The sequence below is a fragment of the Coturnix japonica genome, chromosome 10, assembly GCF_001577835.2.
Source record: "Coturnix japonica isolate 7356 chromosome 10, Coturnix japonica 2.1, whole genome shotgun sequence".
Classification (NCBI taxonomy): Eukaryota; Metazoa; Chordata; class Aves; order Galliformes; family Phasianidae; genus Coturnix; species Coturnix japonica.
In genome coordinates, this window is record NC_029525.1 from 11,693,215 (window position 1) to 11,715,796 (window position 22,582).

Genomic DNA, 22,582 nt, shown 5'->3' on the forward strand with positions numbered 1-22,582 from the left:
GGATCCTACAGGGAATAGGGCTCCTCCAGCCCTCCCCATCTCTGTTTTTAATATCCTTTCCCATGCATGTTAGTAGGGACATCAGCATTCATGCCCCAGGAGACAGAAGGAAAACATTCTCTTGCTGTTTTTAGAGAGGCTGCTGATTCCTCTGTAGCTCCCTCCGGGTCCCACATCCTCTCTTAGACACGTCCAGGCAGTTGCCCCTCGAGCAGCAAAACAAACACCCTTGTCCTACTTGCTTGTGTACAGCCCTGGGAATCTTGCCCTGCGCTCTGCTCCTCCTGACCTTGTTTTCCACTCAACACAACAGCAGCAATTACCCTGAGGTTCAGGGGTTGTTTGAAAGCAAGTGCTGCATCCCATCTTCTTCTTCCTTTCCAGCTACTGCTTCTCACCGTGATGGAGCTCAGTGCTGGACTCTCCATCACTAAGGGATGGAAATCTGTGTGGGCACTGTATGCGTGTGCTCCCCGCATTCCTCACACCCCACTGCTCCAGGGATACATACAGGAGTTTGTTAGCAGGACGTGGGCACCTGGCTGTGCTGGAGCGGGGATGGAAAATGAGATGGGTTAAAGTGCAGAGCAACACAGACAGGTTATTGAGGTGCCAGAGCCAAGGAGAGGTGCAATTCTAGGGAGGAGTCAACACTGAGCAGCATGGAACTATCTGCAATTGATCAGTTAATTCTAAAACGGGGCATTTTGCAAGAGGAGATAAGATCAGCTTTGTGTTCAGTTGGAGGGAGAGGAGCAGATTTCCAGCTCAGAAGCAAATCATCCTGAATTCATTTACCGTGTGGTTTCCTGTACCCTCCTCAGAAGCGGTTGCTGCTGAATATGAATTCAACCTGAGCGTGCTTAGCCCCACTGTGCCTGCTTTGTGGGGCCGAGCTCCTCGCTTGGCACCAACCCCGGAAAACACAGCGGGGCTTTTCCAGCACGGGGTCTGAGCGGACACCACTCAAAGAGCAGCTTGTTCACACCGTTGTTCACACCCTTCTCCTCAGCGTGCCGTGCACACCCGCACTGCTGCTGTGTGGGTGCAGCCCAACACCTCGTTTCCAGGCTGATAACTCAGCACCTTGCCCTACCATGCCCATTTTTTTGCCACCCCATGGCCGCGACCCCCGGGGCAGCCGGTGCTGGGATCCGAGGGGCCGGGTCGGGACCGCCCCGGGGGCGGGCAGCGGAGCACGTGGGGCCGGGCCGGGCCGAGCCGGGCTGGGCTGAGTCACTCCCCGCCCCGAGCCCCGCGGCGGAGTGGAGCTGCACGGCTCGGCTCGGCTCGGCTCGGCTCGGCTCGGCTCGGCTCGGCTCTCAGCATGAAGACAGTGAAGCAGTGGCAAGCGCTGCTCCCGCTGGCGCTGGGGCTCGCGCTGCTCGTGGTGGTGGCCGGTGAGTTGGATGCTGCGCTCCCGGGACGGTGCGCAGCCCCAGGAGCGCAGGGGATGGGTAGGACGGAGCTTGGAAGCCGAACCGCTCTGTCCCGTGCTTGCAGGCGGGGATAAGGGTGCCAGCGATGTAAACAGCTCCTGGGAGCGGTTAACGCGGTACCTCCCGTGCGTCCCGATGGGGTTCGTGACCCCAGAGGGTTGGGTGAACGGGGAAATGGGTGCAGAGCTACGTGCGGGCTGTGGGATGGGCAGAGTGGTGCTGTTGGAGGCTCTGCTGGGGCCGTTCTGGGTACCCGTGCAGGCAGCTCTGACCTTGCCTCCCCCAGCCCCGCTGGGTTTCGGAGGATGTTGTTTTTGTCTTCCCTCCAGCCCATGGGTTCATGTAAGCAAACAATTCCCAAAGCGGTGGCTGCTCTGTCGCTTCTGCTGTCGGCTGGCCAGTCTGCGGCAGCGCTGTCTTTGACCAGAGAAATCCACGTGGGAAGGATGGAGGTGCTGAACCACACCGATAGGGCCAAGAAATAGGAGCATCTCTATCTCCAAAAGGAAACCGTGTTTGCTGTGCTGCTGGGCAGGGGGGCTGGCGAGGAGACACAAGAACGTATGGGATAAATCTGGGAGGGGATAAGAGTCTGCTTACTTGCAAAAAGCAAAGCATAAATCTACCAGTGGGACCCCTCCCGTCCCAACCCTGGGAAGAAATGTGGGGAATTTTACACCGCTTCTCCTTTGCTTTGCCTTGTCCCACCCCAGGAGCTCTGGGCTGCCGAGGAGCACACAGCACAGGGAGCTGCAGGGCGCTGGCAGTGCTGTCCGTGGGACCCTCAGCACAGGGATGCACCCCAGCCCTGCGTGGGGCAAAGGTGTCCCAGTGTATCAGCCTGAGCCCTCTCCTCCCGCGCCGTAGCTCATGGCAGCGCATTGATGGAGCATGAGGTCATGCGGAACGCGCTGGGCAGCGCAGGCAGCGATTTGAACCACTGCCCAAATTTTTCTGCCTCCCGAGGCTGGGCTGAGGGATACACTGCACCTTTTGGAAATCAGCCTCTCACTTGGGGTCCTGCTTGGCCTGCCTGCCCCCAGTGAGCACCCTGCAGTTGTGGAGCAGTTGGGAAGAGTGGGATTACTTTGGAGGAGCCCTGCTATTAAAAGACTGATGATAGGAGCTCGCTAAGTGATAGCTTAGGCTAATGAGAGCTATGCTGGCTGCTGCTTGTAGGGCTTGCAGGTAGTGGGGGTGCTCCCTGGGTCTCCACCTGAGTTCAAGCCTTGCTCTGAGCTCAGCAAAGAGCTGGCACCAAGTAAGACGCTGCTCTAACACCTGGCATGCAGTTAGTACAACTTTCAGCCACGTTGGTGGAAATCTGCTCAGTGTTTATGGAGAGTGCTACCATTCTACAGCTGTTAGGGCAAAATACATCGGAGGTGGGGGGAGTTCCCTGATGCCATGCAGCATCATGCAAAGTAGGACAATTCTTCCCCCTGTGCCTCCAGCATCTAAGTTGAGGCATGTGGGCTCCCCCTACAAGGACTGTTTTGTCTTGCAAATGCTTACTTTTGTTAGGAAAACCCAGCAATGTGAGCTGCCTGATTCCCTGCAATAATCCTGTCCCACTCATGGCATGGTGCCCCAGCCTGGCTAGCACTGCTCCCTGGTGCAGCAGCGTTCCCTGGTCTCTGATTTTACATTCAGACTCTGTCTAACACATTTTTCTGTGCCCAAGGAGCCCTGGGTGCCTGTCCTGGCTACCTCTGTTGGTCACTGCCCGTCCTGAGACACCCAGCACGTGGGTCCCACCAGGCTGAGCTTCTCCCCCCAGCCTGGAATGGGGCCACCTCCATGTGGAGCTGGGGCAGTGGCGGCTGCCCAGCATTGGGATGGCTCACAGTGACACGTGGCTTTGTTGGCAGGTGACTTCTGCAGTGAGAACTACTGTCAGAATGGGGGTACCTGCCTGACTGGCATCAACGAAACCCCCTTCTTCTGCATCTGCCCTGAAGGCTTTGTTGGGATCGATTGCAATGAAACAGAAAAAGGTGAGGCTTGGTGAGGGACTTGTGTCCCCACTGTGGGTGATTGGCACATAGCAAGGATGTGCTGACTGCTTCACCAGAAATGAACTGTACTGTATCTTCAAAACACACTGGGTGCTCTTATTTCCCACTTGTGCCCAGCTGAGAGCCCGTTTTCCTCCATTCTCTTTCCCCAGGCCCTTGCCACCCCAATCCTTGCCACAACAACGGTGAGTGCCAGTTGGTCCCGAATCGAGGGGACGTCTTCACTGACTACATCTGCAAGTGCCCTGTGGGGTATGATGGGGTGCATTGCCAGATCAGTGAGTACAGCAGGGAACTAAGGGGATATACCAAGGTGACATGTCGGGGACCACAGGGCTGTGTGCTCTGGGGGATGCCCTGGCTCTGGGATCACCTCCTGAGCCCCCCCATCTCCTCTGCTTCCTAGACAAGAATGGGTGCTCCTCGGAACCTTGCAAAAATGGGGGCACCTGTGTGAACTTGAATGGTGACTACGCCTGCAAGTGTCCTTCTCCCTTCTTTGGGAAGACTTGCCATGACCGTAAGTCCCCAGTGCTGATTCTGCAGAGATCCCTTTCCATCCCTGCCCTATAGAAGAGATATAATCAGCAGTGCAGTGCCTGTGTGCTGCACTGTACTTGGTCCTGATGGATGTGGAGGTGCCACCTCCTGTCCATTACTCTGACAGAGACAGATGAACTCCCGGCATTGCTCCCTCGTCACCTCCTCCCTTTGCTGCCATCTTCAGGCTGTGCCATTCCCCTGGGCATGGAAGGAGGGGCCATCTCTGATGCACAGCTCTCAGCCTCCTCCGTCTACTATGGTTTCCTTGGCCTCCAGCGCTGGGGGCCTGAGCTTGCTCGCCTCAACAACCATGGCATTGTCAATGCATGGACCTCCAGCAACTATGACAAGAGCCCATGGATCCAGGTACCAACGGGAGGAGTAAAGTGTAGGTCTGTCTACATCTGGATGCAGACCATGCTCACCTTCTTGTCCTCCCCAGGCCAACCTGCTGAGGAAGATGAGGCTGAGTGGTGTTATCACACAAGGTGCCCGTCGTGTGGGCAAGTCGGAGTATGTGCGTGCCTATAAGGTGGCCTACAGCCTGGATGGGCGTGAGTTCACCTTCTGCAAGGATGAGAAGCTCAACACAGACAAGGTGGGCTCGGATATGGGGCTGGCTGCTGAGCTTGGGTCAGGACCACGCAGAAAGCCATCCCAGCAGCATTTGCTTGACCAGAATCACAGAATCATAAGAATGGCTTAGGTTGGAAGGGACCTTAAAGGCCATTCTGTTCTGACCCTCTGCTGTGGTTTGGTTATCCCCCCACCAGCTCAGGCTGCCCAGGGCCCCACCAAACCTGGCCTTGGGCACCTCCAGGGATGGGGCACCCACAACTCATAGCACAGCCAAAGGAGCAGCACTGATTTATTGGGGTCATTTGGATAATGACTTTGTAGCTGACACATGGTGGGATGTGGGCATGGTCTCTTTTCAAGCAGGTGTCCCATTTTGGGGACTGCAGCCATTACTTCTGTATTAAAAGAGTTAGGGATTCTGCCAGCCTGTACAGTCCTTAAGTAGCTCAGCTTCCCTGCTCTGCACCAAACTGTGCAGTGAGCAGGGGGCTGCAGGATGCTTTGGGTTCAACCTTGCTTTGTGTGTCAGGTTTTCCAGGGGAACGTGGACTACGGCACCATGCAGACCAACATGTTTGACTCTCCCATCACAGCGCAGTACATCCGCATCTACCCTGTGGTTTGCCGTCGCGCCTGCACACTGCGCTTCGAGCTCATCGGCTGCGAGATGAATGGTAAATGCTCCCCTGGGCCAGCGCTGCTCCCTGTTCGGTCAGCGGGTGTTCATTCTTCTCATGGTGCTGGGAGCTTTTGGGGCACACTTTTGGGGCTGTTAATCCCACAGCTCACAGCATTCACACTGCTTACACCTTCCCAAGCTGCCTCACTTCGGTCTGTGGTTTCTCATTGTTCCCTATCCGAGCCCTGACCCAGCTCATTTTCCTGCTGGAGAGCTTAACGAGCAGCAGAAGATCAAAGTCCCATGGGAAACGTGACTGATGATTAGCCAGAGCCCTCAGCTTGCCCCTCACCTCCCCACATTCCTGCCCAGCACACGTCCCAGGCAGTGCCTGGCGCTGGGCTCTGGGCCACATCCTGCTGCTGCCAAGGACCGAGGTGTGTCCTTGTGCCGGGCTGTGCTGCGGGGCTGCAGCAGGAGGCACTGTGCTGCAGGGAATAGCTCTGCTCTGAAAGCAGAGCTGCACCCAGGAGAGTTGGTGAGCTGCATCCCTGCACTTCTGTGGTGCTTTCCTGTGCTCCCAGCTCCTGCTATGACCATGAGGATGTGCCACTGGGAGTGTGGGCTTCTGCTGGCTGCGGTCGGGTGATGGTGCTTTGGACTCTTTCACTGTCTGTATAAACCATTGTGTTACAGTGTATTTCAACACGGCAGGTTGCTCGGAGCCTCTGGGTATGAAATCTCGCCAGATCTCTGACCAGCAGATCACAGCCTCCAGCGTCTTCAAGACATGGGGCATCGATGCCTTTACCTGGCATCCCCATTACGCCCGCCTGGACAAGATGGGCAAGACGAATGCCTGGACAGCACTGAATAACGACCAGTCTGAGTGGCTGCAGGTGGGTAAGGGCTGGGAGGGCTCATATCACACCTCTCTGCACCCCAGCCCAGCTCCTCCCCTCTGTTTTGCAGCAAGGACCAGGTTTGTGCTTCTATTCCCAGTTTGGAATGAGAACAAATAGTTCTGAAATTTCCTTCTCGGTTTCCTTTGCTCCGCTGTTTTGATGCTTTTCACATGATTTCATGACATAATGGGACAAAGCTGGTTAGATATTTGTCCTGCTTTCCATTTTATTTGGGGAATGATTAAAAGCAGCTGCTCCTCAGCCCTGAGTGAACCAGCTTATCAGGACATCTCCCCATGGGGTTACAGTGACACGCTGCACTGGGCTCTGACACTGAAGGCTGTGTGCTTGTGGACGTGTAGGTAGATTTACATGTACACCCGTGTATATATAAATATATACGTATATATAAGTATATACATATGTGTGTGGCTAGTATGACTCTCAATGAGCACAAAAAAGGAACAAAATGAAGGAGACCTTCAGCTCTTTAGCTGCGTTACCCCGCAGTGTGACAGGGCAGCAAGCAAAGCAAACAGAACAGAACCCATCTCCCTTGCAGCCCAAATGTCAGGCTGCATTCAGCTGCGTGTTTTCTCATCCAGAATCACTTTCCATTGGAAATGCATTTCCTCTGGGAGTCCTTTTAAATTATTACTTTTTTTCAATTGGGATTTTTGCCATCATTCCCTCATTGACCTCTCCAATACGACGTGCCAAAGCAGCCGCAGTGATGTGTGGGGAACAGTTCCCTGCCCTGAGGGTGCTCAGGGATCAAATATTTCCCCACAGTGTTTCTTCAGTCCTGCTGGGATTAGTGCCCTGCTGGGGCAGGGGTTTGTTGAGCAGCACACAGGAACTCAGCCCCAGCTCTATTCCAGATCGACCTTCGGGACAAGAAGAAGGTGACGGGCATCGTTACGCAGGGAGCTCGTGACTTTGGCCACATCCAGTACGTGGCAGCCTACAAAGTGGCGTACAGTGACAATGGCACCTCCTGGACTGTGTACAAGGACAGCCAGACCAACAGCACCAAGGTATGGGGCCAGCGAGCCGCGGGGGCTTGGGGACACCCGGCTTGAGAGCCATGTGTAAGTGCTGTCGGGGTCCCTGTGATGCTGATTGCTTCTCTTCCCCCCAGATCTTCCACGGCAACAGTGACAACTACTCGCACAAGAAGAACGTTTTCGATGTGCCCTTCCATGCCCGCTTTGTGCGCATCCTGCCCGTGGCCTGGCACAACCGCATCACGCTGCGTGTCGAGCTGCTGGGCTGCGACGATTAGGGGTGGGGGGCGGCACGAGGAGGAGGGACAGCCCCGTCCCCATCACCCGGCCCACACCCTGCCCACCCCACACACCTCCCGCTCACACCTCCCTCTCCTTCTCCCTGAATTTTGGAGGGAGGCTCCGGGCGCTGCCTCGCCCCAGGGGGTCCCCTGCCCTGTGCTGGGGCTGCAGCACTGCACTTTATGGGGCTGCTCTGGGTAGGATGTGGGGACGGCTCCCGCCCTTCTGCCCTACAAGCTGTGAGTGAGACCCCCTCCTCTGCAAATGGATCTTGGCCGTGAGACCCTATCCTGCACGCAGGGCTTGGCTGCAGCCTCCCCTAAGCCTGGAGATTACTTCTCTTCTTTTTCTCTCTGCTTCCAGCAGTCAACAGCAGTGCCCTGTGTGCACCGCACCAAAGCTCGGGGCTCAGCCATTGTGGGGGACCAAACCTAACCTCTGCCATCCCTCATCCTCCCTGCATGGCCACGTGAAGGAGCTGCAAGCCTCAACCCTATCCCTTCTGCCAGGCCCTGGGGCTGTCTGCGGGCTGTGTCAGTGCTGCATAGTGTGAGGGGAGTGCTGAGAGGGGGAGAGGCTGCTCCTATCAGCAGTTCTGTCTGCTGCATTGATCTTGTGGCTGCTGAGAGCCCTCCCCAGCCCCCAAGAGATACATACTGTGGGTCTGTGGGGTCGAGTGGTGAGGGACACCCACCCTGGGCACCCTGCAGCCCAAGCCAGAGGGGTCTCCAAAATGTTTTCTTTTCCCTTTTGATCACAGTCCCAGGGAGCCAGCACTAGTGTCATGGAGCAGCTGGAAGAGGTGGTGGGACAGCCCCCAGAACAGACCCCTGATCCTTTTTGTAACCTGATTTTTCCCTTTTTGGGGTGGCGATGCTGGAGCTGTTGGGATGGGCAGCGGGAAAGCATTGTGCCAGCACCAGTGAGTGGGATGGCAGGTAGGAAAGTGTTGGTGGTACACTGTCCCCCCCATGGACTGGTATGGGACGTGACCACAGGGCTGGGCTGGCTTTGGGAAGGACCAAGGGGACCCAGGTGGCACTGCCTTGCTCCAGGGTGTTGTTGACAGTATTAAAACTGAAACTTCGGGTTGTTGGCTTGTTCTCTGTGTTTGCCGTCTCTCAGAGGCATCTCTCCTGCCCTCACACCCTCCCGGTCCCCTTCCTTTCTCAAAAAGCAGTACCAAGGCAATGTGCATCCTCCTCCTGGCCTCCACCCCATCCCAGCTGCTGGAACCCGTGCCTGCAGCTGGCTGAGCACAGCGTGATGGGACGTGGGGATGGGAAATTGCTATCAGCACCCCACACCCTGCGCATCCTCCTTTGGCTTTGATCCTGGAGCAGATCAGCTTGGAGCAAAACCGCTCTCAGAGCTGCAGCTTTGAGGAAGCTGTGGCCAAACCTCCTGGGCATGGTGCAGGATGGGGGCTGCTGGTTGGGACCCCATGCCTGGGAGAGAAGGGGCACTGGGATGTGGTGGAGGAGCTCTGCCACTGAGCAGGGACCCTGAAGCTGACACAAATGGGCCAGGGCCACCTGCATCCCCCCATCACCTCGTGAATTCACCGCAGCTATGGCTGCTTGGTGACAAATAGCACCCAGAGCCAGAGCAGGGGAGACAACGCTCCCACCCAGACGTGCCCCCCTTATCGCCGGGAAGCGGCAGCAGAGATAAGAGCAGCCTGCTCTGAGTCTGGCGAGACAGCCCCGAGCCGGGGAGGGCTCTGCAGGGAGGGCAAAAGGAGCCGAAGCCACATATCACAGCAGCTGTCACCACCGCTCCACTGAGGGATGCTGAGCCCTTCCCTGCCTCACGGCATTTCCTTCCTCCTGCCCAGCACCAGGGCTGCCCTTGAGGGCAGTGAGAGCTCCCTCACCCCACGCAGATCCCTATCCCTGGCCCTTGGATGTTGTTCCTGGCGGCAGGAAGGCTGGCACGCTGCGGCACCCCACTGCCCGCCTGCAGGAAGCAGCTGCAGGACAGCATCCTCTCACCAGCACCGGGAAACCCAGCGCTGCTCACAGCCCCTTCCATTTTGCAGCAGATCTGGGTTTCTCTCCCCACTTGCAGCCTCAAGAGCAGGTTCCTGCTGGAGCCTCCATGTCCTGTACAAGCAGCATTTTGCCAAGGAATCCCCCACCACAACCAGGTTGAAGCTGCCACTCACCAGCTTTGAGGGTGAGCAGCCGGGCTGACACCTTGATGGCTCTATTTGACCCATCCCCAAGCATGTACCCACCCCACGCACTGCTGGGTTGGAGCTGTTTGCTCCACAAACCCACCCAGGGCTCTCCATGGGGATCTCAGCCCCAAGCCCAGCTCTGGGAGCATCCTCCAAGCACTGAGGATGGAGGTCACAAAACACCCTTTGTCCCTTCTCCCAGGGCCGGCTCTTTGCGGGGTGCTCTGGCACAGTGCAGCTTTTTCCTCCTCCAACAAACAATGGGGTGGCAGTGCCAAGGAGCAGTGTGCCCCAGCGGGAGGGGACCGTGGTGTGGCTGCAATACAGGGACACGGTGCTGGGAGAGGTAATCACCCCATTGTGGGCCACGGAGCAGCGCGGCGTCGTGCCGGCCGTCACGCACTGGGGATGCTCCTCTGTGGGGACCCCATGGCAGTGCCACACAGCTCAGTGCCAGAGAACAGTAGAACCATTAAGGCTGGAAAACACCTCTAAGATCATCCAGTCCTGTTCTCTACCTGCTGCCAGCAGTGCCCACTAACCGTGTCTCTCAGCACCCGAATCTCAGCTGTGTGCACAGCACCCACATCTCTGTATCTCTGCCCCTCAATTAGGATGGCAGAGCAGAGCCGTGAGACCTTCTGTGTCCCAATAGTCCCAGCCATGCTTTCCACAGGGACAGAACCACATGGGACAGGGCTGATACCACCATGTCCCAGCCCCTATCAGTGTGCTCCAGTGCCGGACGGGCTCAGTGCCTGCAGGATGGGGTCGGCGGATGCTTTATTTTCACACGCGATGTTTTCTTTCCGGTTTGACGCCGTCCTGCACGGAGGAGCAGGGTGCAGGGAGCAGGGCCCGGCTCCTCATTTAATCACCATAAAACAACAAAGCAGAGCAGGGTCAGGGCACACGTTTGGCCCTGAGGCCTGGCAGTGCCCAGCCTGGGGCTGGCTCCCGAGTTACATGGGTGATGCCTTGGCAGAGGGGTGCAGCTGGGCAGCCTAGAGATTGTGGCACAGACCCCATGAACCCAGCATCCTGGAGCTGCTTGTGCTCATGGCAATCCTGCAATGTGTTTGCATGGCACTGCCACTGCCATAAGTTGGTTCCCGTGGTGGAACACAAGGTGTTCTGTGGCAGTGCGTGGGGCTGCAGGACATCACAGGGCTCACCCCCTGCTTTCAGCAGCCCCAATGGAGCACACCTTTCCCCTCATCTTCTCCCCAGCACTGGGCAATGCTGGTAAGCCACACTTCATGCAGAGGTATGCAGTGAAGGGCACACAGCACTGGCCGTGTATGACATGCGGGCAGGGGGCTCGGGGCACCCACCCCTTCTCCATCCTGAGAGCAGGGGGTTGGGAATAGCGTGTGTTTCCCTTTAAGAGGCAGGCCCTGGAGCTGCTTCCTCTCAACTCTGCAAGAGCCCTAAACACACTGCATCTGCCTGCAGCCTACCCGCTGCCTGCTGCTGCTGCCCGCCGTGAGTGGGGCAGGGGATGGGGCTGGGGACGGGGACGGGTGGCACATGGGGTGAGGCACTGTGTGGGGTGAGGAGGGACGGCAGGGGCAGCATCACCGCATGGATGCTGGTCATCGCCACTGGGCATCGCCGTGCTGCACACCACGAGCACTGCGAGCACCGTGACCACCACGCTGCCCAGCGGAGCGGTGGAGGATGCTGGCACGCTGGCACATCACTGTGCCGTGAGGTTGGGGATGCAGCGGGGTGAGGCTCAATATCCCCAGCCCAGCTGTGGGTGCTTCATGCCCATCCCATCGCCCTGTGCCCGCAGCACGTGGCATTGTGTGTGCATGTAACACAGAGAGGTGACACCGGGTGACGGGGGACCATCCCATCCCATGCTGGGAGCATCCAGCTGCGCTCCCTTGCCCTGGTGGCATGGCTGGATGTTACCTCTGTCCCCAGCACTGTCCCCGCTGGGGACTCCAGCGCCTTCTTGCAGCACTCCTAAACCTCATCTCAACGTGGGGTGCGGATGTCAAACCCCTCCTTGCAGGGGCTGCGAGAGGCTCCGTGGGTGCCGGGCCCCCTCTGCCGGCTCTGGGGGAAGCCTGCAAGCCCCGCTGCCCGCCCTGTGTGCCACCCTTGGGTGCCAGCAGGAGAAGGGCTGCAGGGACATGGGGCACCAAGGAATCTCCTATGGGATGTGGTTGGTGTGTTGCATGGGGATACCCCTCTGTTTGTGTCCTTGCGTGCCAGGGAACATCATCCATTTTGGGGTCACCCTACAGCATGAATAATGGATGGTGTGGGGTTGTCTTGAAGCAATTGTGGGTGGCTAACCAGCTGCTAAGGGAACACTGGCACACTTTCTAGACTTCGGTAGGATGAGGGGTAATGGCCTCAAGCTGCACTGGGGGAGTTTCAGGTCAGATATTAGGAAAATATATTATCTGAAAGAGTGGTGCTGCAGTGGCACAGCTGCACAGGGAGGTGGTGAAGTCACCGTCCCTGGAGGTGCTCCAGAACCATGGGGATGTGGCACTGAGGGACTTGGTGGGGGTGGGTTGATGGTCATATTAGGTGAACTTAGTGGTCTTATCCAACCTTAATGATCCTATGATTCTATGAAGGCCCAGGGTCCGGCCTCATTCCCCAGCCATGCTGCTGCTCTCACTGCTCCTCAAGGCTGCCCTTCTGCGGCTGGTCAACTCCTACCACCCCTTCTACAATGGCTTCTATTACAACCATGTCATGAACGACGATGACAATGGGCACGAGAAAGGTACCATGGGCTGAGGGGTCTGGAGAGTCATGGCAAGAGTCTGAAATGCTCCCTCCATCTCTAGGAAGGGGTTGGGACCTACGTGTTGGGAGCATGTGGGCCTGGAGGAACACATGGAGTGCTCAGGGGATGCTCAGGCAGCTGAGGAGGTGGCTGGAGGGAGGGAGTGGAGCAGCTGCAGGGAGAGGTGAGGATCATCCCCTCATATCTTCCCTCCTTGTCCCCAGTGTTTGATTTCAATGGGGTCAGGCTGGTGGTGGAGACCTCCAAAGATCCCATCTATAGCTTCAGTACTGCTAATGTCACCTTGCCGTGCCACTACCACCACGAGCCTGAATCTGAGGCTAAGCACAAGATCCGCATCAAGTGGTCCAAACTGCGAGATGACTACACCAAGGAGCAGGATGTGCTGGTGGCCATTGGCAAGACCTACATGGCCTTCGGGGACTTCCAAGGCCGTGCTCACCTCCACCGGACCGGACAGCGCGAAGCCACTCTGCTTATCAGCGATGTGCGCCTGCAGGATGATGGCAAATACCGCTGCGAGGTCATTGATGGGCTGGAGGATGCGAGTGATGTGGTGGAGCTTCGGCTGCGAGGTGGGGCTGGCAAGCATGGCCCTTGGATGGCAGCAGGGCGGGTGGGTTGGGAGAGGCTATGGGCAGAAAGAGGTTGGGATACTTGGAGTGATGCCTTGGGGCTCAGTGGGGAGCTGTAGGCTTGTGTGTTCTCATGGGCCAGCCATCCCCATTACAAGGGTCTGTCCATCACCCTGTTGGCATCTGTGGTGGTATTCATCACAGAAAGGCTTGGGTTGGAAGGGACATCTAAGATCACTCAGTTCCAATCCCCTGCCGCGGTTTGGTTATCCCCACAAGCCCAGGCTGCCCAGGGCTCCATCCAACCTGGCCTCGAGCACATGCAAGGATGGGCAGCCTGTGCCTGTGCCCCACTCTATGTCCCTGTTCCTGCAGTCTGTGGTGATATTCCACCCCCCTGAGACATGGTATGCATGCTTGGACCGTGCTCCATATGTCCCTGTTATCCTAGCCTGAGCACCCCATCCCCATGCACTCCAGTACTGTCGCCATGCGCGGTTGCACGTCCCCTGCACTGAGCCCCTATGTCCCTGTGCCACCAGATGTCGCTGGCATCTTGTTGCTGGTGGCTGCATGCCCAGAGTATCTCTGTGCTGCTGATGGCCCTGCACCCTGGGGTGATTGAGTTTGACTTTGGGGTGGGTGGGTGTGCTGCCCTCTGAGCGCCCCATGTGCCCCTAGGCATCGTGTTCCCCTACCAACCACCCCGTGGGCAATACAGCCTCAACTTCCACGAAGCCGAGAGAGTGTGCCAGGAGCAGGGTGCCCTCATCGCCACCTTCCACCAGCTCTTCCAAGCCTGGAGCGAGGGGCTGGACTGGTGCAACGCTGGCTGGCTGGCTGATGGCACCGTGCATTACCCCATCCGCCTGCCCCGCAAACCCTGTGGTGGGGTGCACCTCGCCCCGGGCATCCGCAGCTACGGCCCCCGCCACCGGCACCTGCACCGCTTTGATGTCTTCTGCTTCTCCTCCATACTCCGAGGTGGGTACCCAAGGGGTTGTGCCACGTGGTGGCATCCCATGTCCTTGTCATCCCTAAGGATATGGCTCTTGGCGATGCTGCGGGTGATGCTCAGCCCCATGCACTCCCCTCCTGATCCCACTCTCCTTCTTAAGGGGAGGTTTTCTACCTGGATCACCCAACCAGAATGAAGCTGGAGGAAGCCAAGCAGGCGTGCCAGGATGCTGGCGCTGAGATTGCCAAAGTGGGACACCTCTACTCTGCATGGAAGTTCCACGGGTTGGATCGCTGTGATGCTGGCTGGCTGGCGGATGGCAGTGTCCGCTACCCCATCGCCAAGCCCCGTGCCAACTGCGGCCCTGCGGAGCCCGGCGTGCGCAGCTTTGGCTTCCCCAGAAAGGGCAGGTTTGGGGTCTTCTGCTACAAGGATAGATAAGGAATGCAGAGGGTTCCTACCCGGCCTGAGGATGGTCCCATCCCAACGGTGCCTGGCCTTGGGTGTACCCAGGGCTGTTTTGGGAGTGACTGGGTAGGGGGAAGCTTCTTTGTTTTGAATATTTCTTCCTTTATGTTTTACACTTTCTGAATGTAGCAGGATGCTGGGCTGGAGCATCCTGCTCTACAGCAGGGGACTGGCTCCATATGGGCTACATGCAAGGACGACCGCCCCTCTCCCTCCACTCTGGTCCCCTGACCCTGACTGCATGGGACCAGGGCATGGAGTAGGCATCTCCCTTACACCCCAACCCCGCTGCATCCCATCCCTGCTGCAGTCTCGTCCCATCCCACTGAAGGATGCTGCTGTGCCTGTCCCCGTGGCGGTGCTCGTGCCTTATATTCATGCACCCCGCGTCCGGACCCCATTTGAACTCTGGTGCCTTCTTCTTTCAAGTGTTTTGTTATGAAAAAGATGATGTATTTTCCTGGACCTCTTCTAAATAAATCAGTGGAGAAAGCCATGGAGCCATGTAGCAGTGTCCCCACTTCTGTCTCAGTGTGAAAAATGGAGAGAAGTTGGGGCCCCCCAGCAAGACACCCAGGGATGTGCATGGAGCAGCGAGGAATGTGCCACCTCATAATGAGAGCAAATTAAACCCTGACCTAGAAGGCAGAGGGTGAAGCATCTGCTGGTAGCGGGTTTTCCTGCTGTTGAGTTTTAGCTGGAGTGTGTTCCTGGGGTTAACCCCTCCTGGGCACCTCCCGCTTCATCCCGTTCCCATCTGCATTCAGTACCAGGGTTCCCCCAGCCCTTCTGCCCACACAACCCCTTTGGGATCCATTCCTTCCCGCTGCCCCGATTCCCCTCCCCCCCAAAAAAGAACCACAATGACCCCTTCCAATTTCGCTCTCTTTATTATTTATCACTCTTTCAAAATAGGATATGTTCAAAAAATATAAATAGGTGCAGGGAACGCTGGTGCCCCGCACGGTCCCCTGGAAAGAGCACGTCGTCCCGGGATGGGCGCAGTGCTGTGGGGCGGTGGTGGGGGGCTCTCAGCCTCCCCCCAGTTCCCCCCACCGCAGCCCCCTGGCCCTCCCGGTACATTCATTGCCCCTCTCCCCACCCTCCCCGACACGCCGCAGCAGTAGGATTCTGGAAAAAAATAAAATAAAATAAAATTAACCCCAAAAGGTGCTGGTTCACCCCGGAGATTAAATAACAGAAACAATTACATTTGTTCGTGGATAAAATCAGGAAAAAAAAAAATCATCATCATCATCATCTTTATTATTTAACTTAACCCCCCTGCCCTCTGCTATCCCACCCCCCTCCCTGTCCCCGAAGGCACGACGATAATTGGAACCGGACCATTAGTAAGAATGCTGACTCCTAATTTGCTTTGCTTTGGTGCTTGGAAAACATCTTTTTTTTTTTGTTGTTTTATATATATATATATATATATACACACACAAAGGTGGGTTTGTCTGTAATATAATTTGTTTGTTTTTTTTCTTTTTCCCCTATATGACAAAAAAGCAACAACAACAAGAAGAAATGGACTCTGTTAATATAAATGTTCCGTAAAAATCTTTTTCTCTCTCTGCTCACCCCTCGCCCAGCTCTAATGGGTGGGTCTGTGCATGACACCGGGTCTCGACCGGCTCCGGGGGCTCCTCTTGTATAGCCGGCGCTGGTAGCTGGAGGCTGCGGGGAGACATGGAATGGTTAGTGGGACAAGGAGAAACAGGGGAAGAAGGAAAGCAGGGAAAACACAGCACCAGGAGTGCAGCGTTGTGCTCTCCTCCGTCCCTCCCGCCTGCTCTCTCCAGCTCTGGGACTGGGCTGGAGTGGAGCTGGCCAGGAGCCGGTCGGCATTTGATGGATGTGATTTGGCTGAGCTCGATGTCATTGTTGGGAAGCTCCGAGCAGGGATGGGAGCGGGGTGTAGGCAGCCTGGGAATGGGCTGGGACACCTCGAGGAGGGCCAGGAACCCAGCCCCATCCCTGAGGTCAGCCCTGTTCCCTCGGCACAGCTCCCCACTCCCATCCTCTGCTACTCACCAGCTGCAGGAGCTGCTCCTTTTTTCTTCTATTCTTTAAGCAGCCTTGGCTCTTATTATGCTTTTTGCTCCATCCCACAGCCCTACCTCAGGAAAGCTTCCAGCAGTGCATCTCCCCATGACTCAGCACTGCCCTACACCCAGTGCTACCCAATGCACCTGGAAGTGCTCAAGTCCAGGTTGGATGGGCCCTGAGCAGCCTGATGTGGTGAGGGGCAACCAGCTCACAGCAGGAGGCTGGAGCTGGGTGCTCCTTAAGGTCCCTTCCAACTTAAGCCATTCTGTGATTCTATGATTAATTAGATTCCCATTCCTCCCAGCTGCATGGATCTTGCATATCCACATCCCCAGAGGGGAACTGTGGGGGAAAAACTGGCCAAGGGCATCCCTCTCCATCATCCCACAGGTGTGGATTATCGGGGTTGGGATGGCTGAGACGTACGGTTTATGCAGGATATCCGCGGTTCCTCCCAGTGCCCGTTGGGCTGGCAGCGGATGGTGGGCACGTGGCGCTGGATGAAGCCGTGGTCACACTGGTACCGCACCAGGGAGTTGATCTCATAACGCTCCTTCTTCCGGCCAAAGGTCCGGGCGTTCTCCACTACAGGTGGGTCCCCACAGGCAACTGCAGGAGATGGGTGAAGACAATAAGAGATGGAGAACCCCTGATAGCTGGGCAGGCAGCTCCCAACCCACCAGCCCCATTGCTGCTTCTCCTGTGCTGCCTCATGGAGCATACTGAGACTCACCCCACTGCATCCCCAACCTCATGGCATGGTGATTTGACAGCACACCAGCATTCTCCATCACTAAGCTGAGTAGCTTTCCTGGCTAAACATGGAGCTGGTACTCCCAAAGAGCTCAATGGCAGAACATGGGCTCACTCCCCTCATGCCCCAACCCCACAGGCACTGATTGAATCACCTCCATCTTTCTGGTACACAGCAGGGACTCACCTGTTCCCTTCTTGCACGTGAAAGGCAGGTGATAGTTGCAGGGGACGTCGTTCCATTCGCCTTGCTCATGCCAGATCATCACAACGCAGTCCTCACCCGCGGAGAAGAAGTTGTCAGGTTGGTTGGGCCGCCAGTTCTCAAATTGCTGGGGGGAGAAGAAAACAGCTGAGCCTGAGCCCCCACTGTCCTTCCCACCTTTGTGCCTCCTCCTGCCTCCACCTGCAGAGACCACAGCTACCCGCACTGCTACTCCAGAGATATGCCTATGGTCATAGAGCCATGGAGATCAGCCTCTGGTCAAGTGTGGTTTCACAAGAGCTGGTTAAAACCAGGAGAAAAGCAGCTGACGGCTGCCTTCACACCTTATCCAAGCACTCACCGTGTCACTCGAGGGCTCTGTCCCCAACACTATTCCTCCCACCAAGAACACCAGGCTGAGGACTGGGTCTGTCCCAGTTACTCACCAGCGAGTGCCCATCAGACCAGCGGAAATCGTTCTCCACAGCTCTGTCACTGAGGCCGATCCACTGATAGTCCTGTGCATGGCCTGGGAAAGCAGAACAAGGAGAGAAGGGTAGGTGCTGACTCACTGTGCTGTGTGCAGGCATCCCTTTGCCAGCTCAGCTCTTCTGGACCTGGAGCCCTGGGGTCATCTGGCACATACTTTTTTACATTATTTTGGATAAAACTCTCCACCATAAACCTGGAATCCATTGGATGGACCCCTCCCTGTTTTCATGCCCCCCAGGCAGCCCCCATCACTCACTGTTCACAAATTCTTGTTCCTCTGGAGTAATGATGCTGCTCAGGTGGGCTTGATGTTCTCGGCACCTGGACTCTGCGTCCATCCATGTCTCCCTCTCTTCAAAGTGCCTGTAGCAGTGGCCCTGGAACTTGATCCAGCCTTCCTCACAGTCTGCCAGGTCTGAAACACACAAAGGAGGGTTGGAAAGGGGTTGGTGCAATGTCTGACAGCTTTCCAACTCACCTCTTGGCAGCTCGCACACTTGTGGTGCAGGACAACCAATGGTCACCTCCACTAAAAAGCAAAACCTGACAGTGTTGTCTGCATGGCATCAAAGGGAAAATAACCAGAAGGCACCAAGACAAACGCAGAAGAGGGGGAAGCCTATGCTGAAGGTCCCATGTTTGCCATAATGTGACAAATGCTATTGGAAAACTCAAGTGACACAAAGTTATTTCAGAGCAATTCCACCCCCTTTTGTCTTCTTCGACTATTTTTGAGGATCTGACCAAAGCAACAACTTCCTTTTTTTTTTTTTTTCTTTTTTTTTTTTCCTTTTTTTCTCCTGCAGAGTTTTGTTGCTTTGGAAAGCGCCTTAGAAACCTGAATCTCCATGCCAGAATCGACATCCATACATCAAAAAGGAATTGAGGGATGAGAGCCCAGGATGAGGTGGTCACATTCCTTGCTGTAGTTTCAGGTTCTGGAAGAAAAGCAGCCCTACCAAGATGGGAACAAAGAGATGTGAGCAGGAACCTGCTGTTCTTGGGGTGGGATTCCATCAGTCCTCATGCCTCCCTCCCTTTACAGTAAGGTTTTCTGTGCTCAGCTTCTTTCTTCTGTTGTCAATCCTTGTAGGTCAAAGCACTGTTGCCTTCAGTAAATGGTAAATACCATCAAAAACCTCACATCCTGCTGGGGACACTGTCATTGTGACAGGAAGGACTGACCCCTGCAGTATCCTGGTGACTGATAGATATTAGGGAAAGGAAGACCTGCCTCACAGCAATAATAAAGAATTACATTCACCACTGAATTTGGGTCCTTTCTTTCCTCTTGTATCACACAGAACACTGGATGCAGGCATTATGAACCCATATATCATAGAAAAGAGAGAAAATTAAGTCTTGCTCAGACCAAACAAGGTCATGAGCAGCTGCAGGGTAGGAGTCTTCTGGCAGAACAGAAGGCAGGAAAGATGGGTAAATCAGAGGCTGATTAAGTTGCATTAACGAAGAGACATAAAGACAACACCATTTCTGGTCCTGAAATCCTGGTCTACTCTGTATGCTCATATTGAAAGCAGAAGGAGAGATGCAGTGAAAGATGAAGGAAAACCCAATGCACATTAGCGTGACTTGCATCAAGGTGAGTAGGAAGCGCAACTCATTCCTCTTGCTTGAGCAAGGCAGGGGACCTTCCTCTCAGTTCAGCTGACAGAAGTTTGGCCTTTCATCAGTTCTAAGAACAACAAAAAAAAATGTTTTTTTCCTTTCTTGCAGAAACAAAAAGAAGTATTAGTGCAGGTCAGGGTGCGCCTCATTTTGAAGTAAAAATAGGTCACTTCGTGTTTTCTCAGATATACATTCCCTGCTGGCTTTACCACAGGAAGCTGTGTTGAAGAGATGACAGAAATGTCATGCTGTGTCATATCGGTGGAGATTCCTGGAGTGAAGGAGGCTTCTTCACAGAGTGAAACACAATCATTTTTACATGGCTCAGCTGAAGCATCCTTCCATGAAATTCCAGTCTAGCAGAGAAAGTTTGCCTGGGGTGGAGATGTACTCAGATGTTTCCCTACTGTCACAGATGAACAGAAAGACCCTTGATCCAAAGATGCAGCAATCAACACCATCACAGTCTGCATGCAGCTTCAGCAGAGAAGCTGAACACAAACAAGAAAGCTGAAGAGGACACCAGAGGTCCCTGCTTGGGAATCTTAGAGAACACGATGCTGTGATGAAGAAACATATCAGAATATGAAAGCAAAAGGCTCAAAGCTTTTCCCTACTGAGTTCCAAGCTGCTGTTAGAGGTTAGCTAATGAGATGAGGGCAGGGCTGATGGGAGCACCTGGGCTCAGCTTTCTGGGGATGGGGCTGAAAGGAGGTAATGAGGCTGTTAGTAAGATTAGCTGAAGCCGAGTAGACCGTACCGATCTCACACAGGTCCCCTCCGTAGCTGGGAAGGCATAAGCATTTGAAAGAGTCGATGCCATCAACGCAGGTAGCTCCATTCAGACAGGGGCTTGAGTGGCACTCATCAGTGTCTGCAAGAAATCAAGGGCTTCCATTAGGGCTCTGGGCAGAGAGTTCCACCAAGAGGAGAACTTGTTTCCTTGCTTGGTTGGGATGCAATATCGGTCGTTCAGGTCTTATTTGAAAACATTCTGCCACTGCTGTTGCTGGAGGAATGAAGTCAAGAGACCCAACCCACCCCATGAGGAAGACATTCTCTTGATGTCACCTAATGGTTGAATGCCACTCTGGACATATCAGAGCAACCTCAGCAAGACATTTCCAATTCACAGCACACAGTGACTTTGACAGCTGTGGAAACTTCCTTGTCCAGCATCTACCAGATGGGCGGAACACACCAACTTCTGCTGGGTCACAACTAGAAGAACATTAAGAAATCTCATCTCAGTGAAGCTAAGTGCAGGAAAGAAGTGGGTTCAAAGATGGTTCAGCCTTTTCCTTTTCAGGATCATAGAAAAGACTATGGTAGCCTTTTCCTTGGTGAAGAACACCAGAGTGCAGTGAACCTCTCCACACTACTTGTTTTTTGCTTGTGATGGGACTGGAAGAAGCTGTGCATCTTTCTCAGCCACTGATTCCATCTTGGTGGTGGAAACTATTCCTATTTTCCCATCTAGAGCAGCCCTTAAGATGCTTTCTGCTTTCTCAGAGGTGAAAAGAGAAGTTGGTATGGGAGGAATTGGACCTCCAACTCTTCATTGTTTCTCAACTTGCTAATTAGCAGAAGTCTGGGTACTAAATGCCATCATCTGGTAGTACTTCCATCCTCTGTCATCTTGGGGAAGAATGAAGCACCGAAGCAGGTCACAGGTAGGCAGCTTGATCTACGTACTAGAGAATCTAGTTTGTGCTGGAATTAAAGGTCTTCTAGTATATCTCCAGACTGAGCCTTAATCCTACTTACTGATCTTAAGAATTGGAAGGAAAACCATTCAGAATGAAAAGATCTCAAGAGATGTTCAACTCCAGAAAGAAGACTAATGAAGAAAGTGGGTGGACACCCATGCAGGTTATATTGAAAGATTGGTTAGATCTTCATGCATCTTTCATTCTTTTACACTCAGAAGAAACAGAATGCTGTGAAAGTGCTGACTAACACTCCATGCTGTCCTTGTAAATGAGAGGGGTTAGTGAGGAAACGTTCAAAGATGATGAGCATGCTGGCTATGGGAATACCAGAGCAGAGTAGCAATGTGAATGTCTAGTTGCTCAGCAGCCAATATCTGATCTGTCAACTAAAAGCTGACATGCTCTGTAGTGTGCTTGAGAATTGTCTTCTTTATTCTAGATCATACCAATGTAAGCAACATATTTGTTCCTCAGATGGTTGAAGAACCACTTAATGCCAGTTTTGCAGTTAGCCCTTCACTGAGAGAAGGAATTTCTTCCTCTGGATCTCCCTTCCAAATGCTCATGAAAGTTTTCTGGATTTCTATATTCAATACAATGCAAAGAAAATTTGAGGTCTTGTTTCCATGATGTTACGAAATACTTTGAGACGTTCCAGTTTATATGAGGGGTGGTGGGTCTGGTAAGAGAGAGGACCTCCAGTTGGATGGCTCTTGTCTGTAGTAACACTTAGAGTTTGTAGGAGACAAAAAACATAGAGGAAAATGAAATATCCTCAGGAATGATGACAGCGTTGGAGGATCCCTGGTCTTCCCAACAGCAGTGGCAGCAGATGTTTCATTGATCCCAATGGGCTCCAGCTGAAGAAGGAAGGAAAGGCTCTTCTTTGTCCATTGGGCTTCACCAAGAGGAAAGCACACTGCAGAGGTGGGAACAAAGCACGTACAAAGCAGAACATTTAGTGGGGAAGAATGAGTCTTTGGTCATCTTCAGCAATATGGAGTAGAGTTTGGGTGCATCCAAGGTCTCTTCTGAGATGCATGGGACCCACTGGGAGCTGCCATCCCTGGTGCTGAAGGAAGAAGGAGCAGACACACGCATACAAACTCATTGCCACAACTCTCCAGCTGGGAAATAACACTGGAAAAGAATTTCCTTTTACAGATAATGTATATAATATGACTGTGCATATTATATATGCTGTAAAAACAAAGCTCTGCATGCAATATGTTTGTTAGATACATACACACATACACTCATATATATCAGACAAAAAGTGTATACTCATTGGTAGTGCTGGAAAACAAATGAGACAGTATTCTTTTCTTCCATGACACCTACAGCTTGATCAGGTTACCAGGCTGATATCAGGAAACTCAAACATG

General features: G+C 54.3%; 3 protein-coding genes across 9 annotated transcripts in view; 2 read left to right on the forward strand and 1 right to left on the reverse strand.

The window, feature by feature from the left end:
* The first annotated feature begins 1,240 nt into the window (after nt 1-1,240).
* Nucleotides 1,241-8,487, forward strand: MFGE8 (milk fat globule EGF and factor V/VIII domain containing). Of its 4 annotated transcripts, none has more exons than XM_015873084.2 (10): nt 1,241-1,400; nt 3,311-3,436; nt 3,610-3,735; nt 3,864-3,977; nt 4,125-4,366; nt 4,443-4,598; nt 5,109-5,253; nt 5,895-6,097; nt 6,985-7,140; nt 7,245-8,487. In XM_015873084.2, the coding sequence occupies exons 1-10, from the start codon at nt 1,328-1,330 to the stop codon at nt 7,386-7,388; spliced, it is 1,485 nt and encodes a 494-aa protein (XP_015728570.1). In that variant the 5' UTR covers nt 1,241-1,327; the 3' UTR covers nt 7,389-8,487. The 4 variants fall into 4 exon arrangements, with proteins under 4 accessions (XP_015728570.1, XP_015728572.1, XP_015728571.1 ...); XM_015873086.2 differs by having other exon boundaries at nt 4,185-4,366; XM_015873085.2 differs by having other exon boundaries at nt 1,242-1,400; nt 5,913-6,097.
* Nucleotides 8,488-10,946: 2,459 nt separating this feature from the next.
* Nucleotides 10,947-14,857, forward strand: HAPLN3 (hyaluronan and proteoglycan link protein 3). The gene is made up of 5 exons (XM_015873088.2): nt 10,947-11,059; nt 12,175-12,326; nt 12,554-12,925; nt 13,607-13,909; nt 14,044-14,857. Exons 2-5 carry the CDS (start codon nt 12,203-12,205, stop codon nt 14,322-14,324), a joined length of 1,080 nt encoding a protein of 359 aa, XP_015728574.1. The 5' UTR covers nt 10,947-11,059; nt 12,175-12,202; the 3' UTR covers nt 14,325-14,857.
* Nucleotides 14,858-15,222: 365 nt separating this feature from the next.
* ACAN (aggrecan) overlaps nt 15,223-22,582 on the reverse strand; it is a 42,278-nt gene continuing 34,918 nt past the window's right edge. For 2 of the 4 annotated variants that reach the window (XM_015873080.2, XM_032446792.1), the window contains 5 exons: nt 18,113-18,271; nt 17,811-17,893; nt 17,347-17,491; nt 16,833-17,015; nt 15,223-16,034 (listed from right to left, as the gene is read on the reverse strand). In XM_015873080.2, the coding sequence (XP_015728566.1) occupies nt 15,952-16,034; nt 16,833-17,015; nt 17,347-17,491; nt 17,811-17,893; nt 18,113-18,271 (653 nt within the window). In that variant the 3' untranslated portion in view covers nt 15,223-15,951. Of the gene's footprint in view, nt 16,035-16,832; nt 17,016-17,346; nt 17,492-17,810; nt 17,894-18,112; nt 18,272-20,245; nt 20,360-22,582 lie in introns of all 4 variants that reach the window. The other 2 variants (XM_032446794.1, XM_032446793.1) reach the window with 2 other exon arrangements.

Bases quoted from the DNA above. Each gene is read 5' to 3' on its own strand.
- MFGE8 (XM_015873084.2), top strand. From the start codon at position 1,328: ATGAAGACAGTGAAGCAGTGGCAAGCGCTGCTCCCGCTGGCGCTGGGG. The intron at 1,401-3,310 runs GTGAGTTGGATG...CTTTGTTGGCAG, and splicing joins GCTGCTCGTGGTGGTGGCCG to GTGACTTCTGCAGTGAGAAC. The intron at 4,599-5,108 runs GTGGGCTCGGAT...TTTGTGTGTCAG, and splicing joins AGAAGCTCAACACAGACAAG to GTTTTCCAGGGGAACGTGGA.
- HAPLN3 (XM_015873088.2), top strand. From the start codon at position 12,203: ATGCTGCTGCTCTCACTGCTCCTCAAGGCTGCCCTTCTGCGGCTGGTC. The intron at 12,327-12,553 runs GTACCATGGGCT...CCTTGTCCCCAG, and splicing joins TGACAATGGGCACGAGAAAG to TGTTTGATTTCAATGGGGTC. The intron at 13,910-14,043 runs GTGGGTACCCAA...CTCCTTCTTAAG, and splicing joins CTTCTCCTCCATACTCCGAG to GGGAGGTTTTCTACCTGGAT.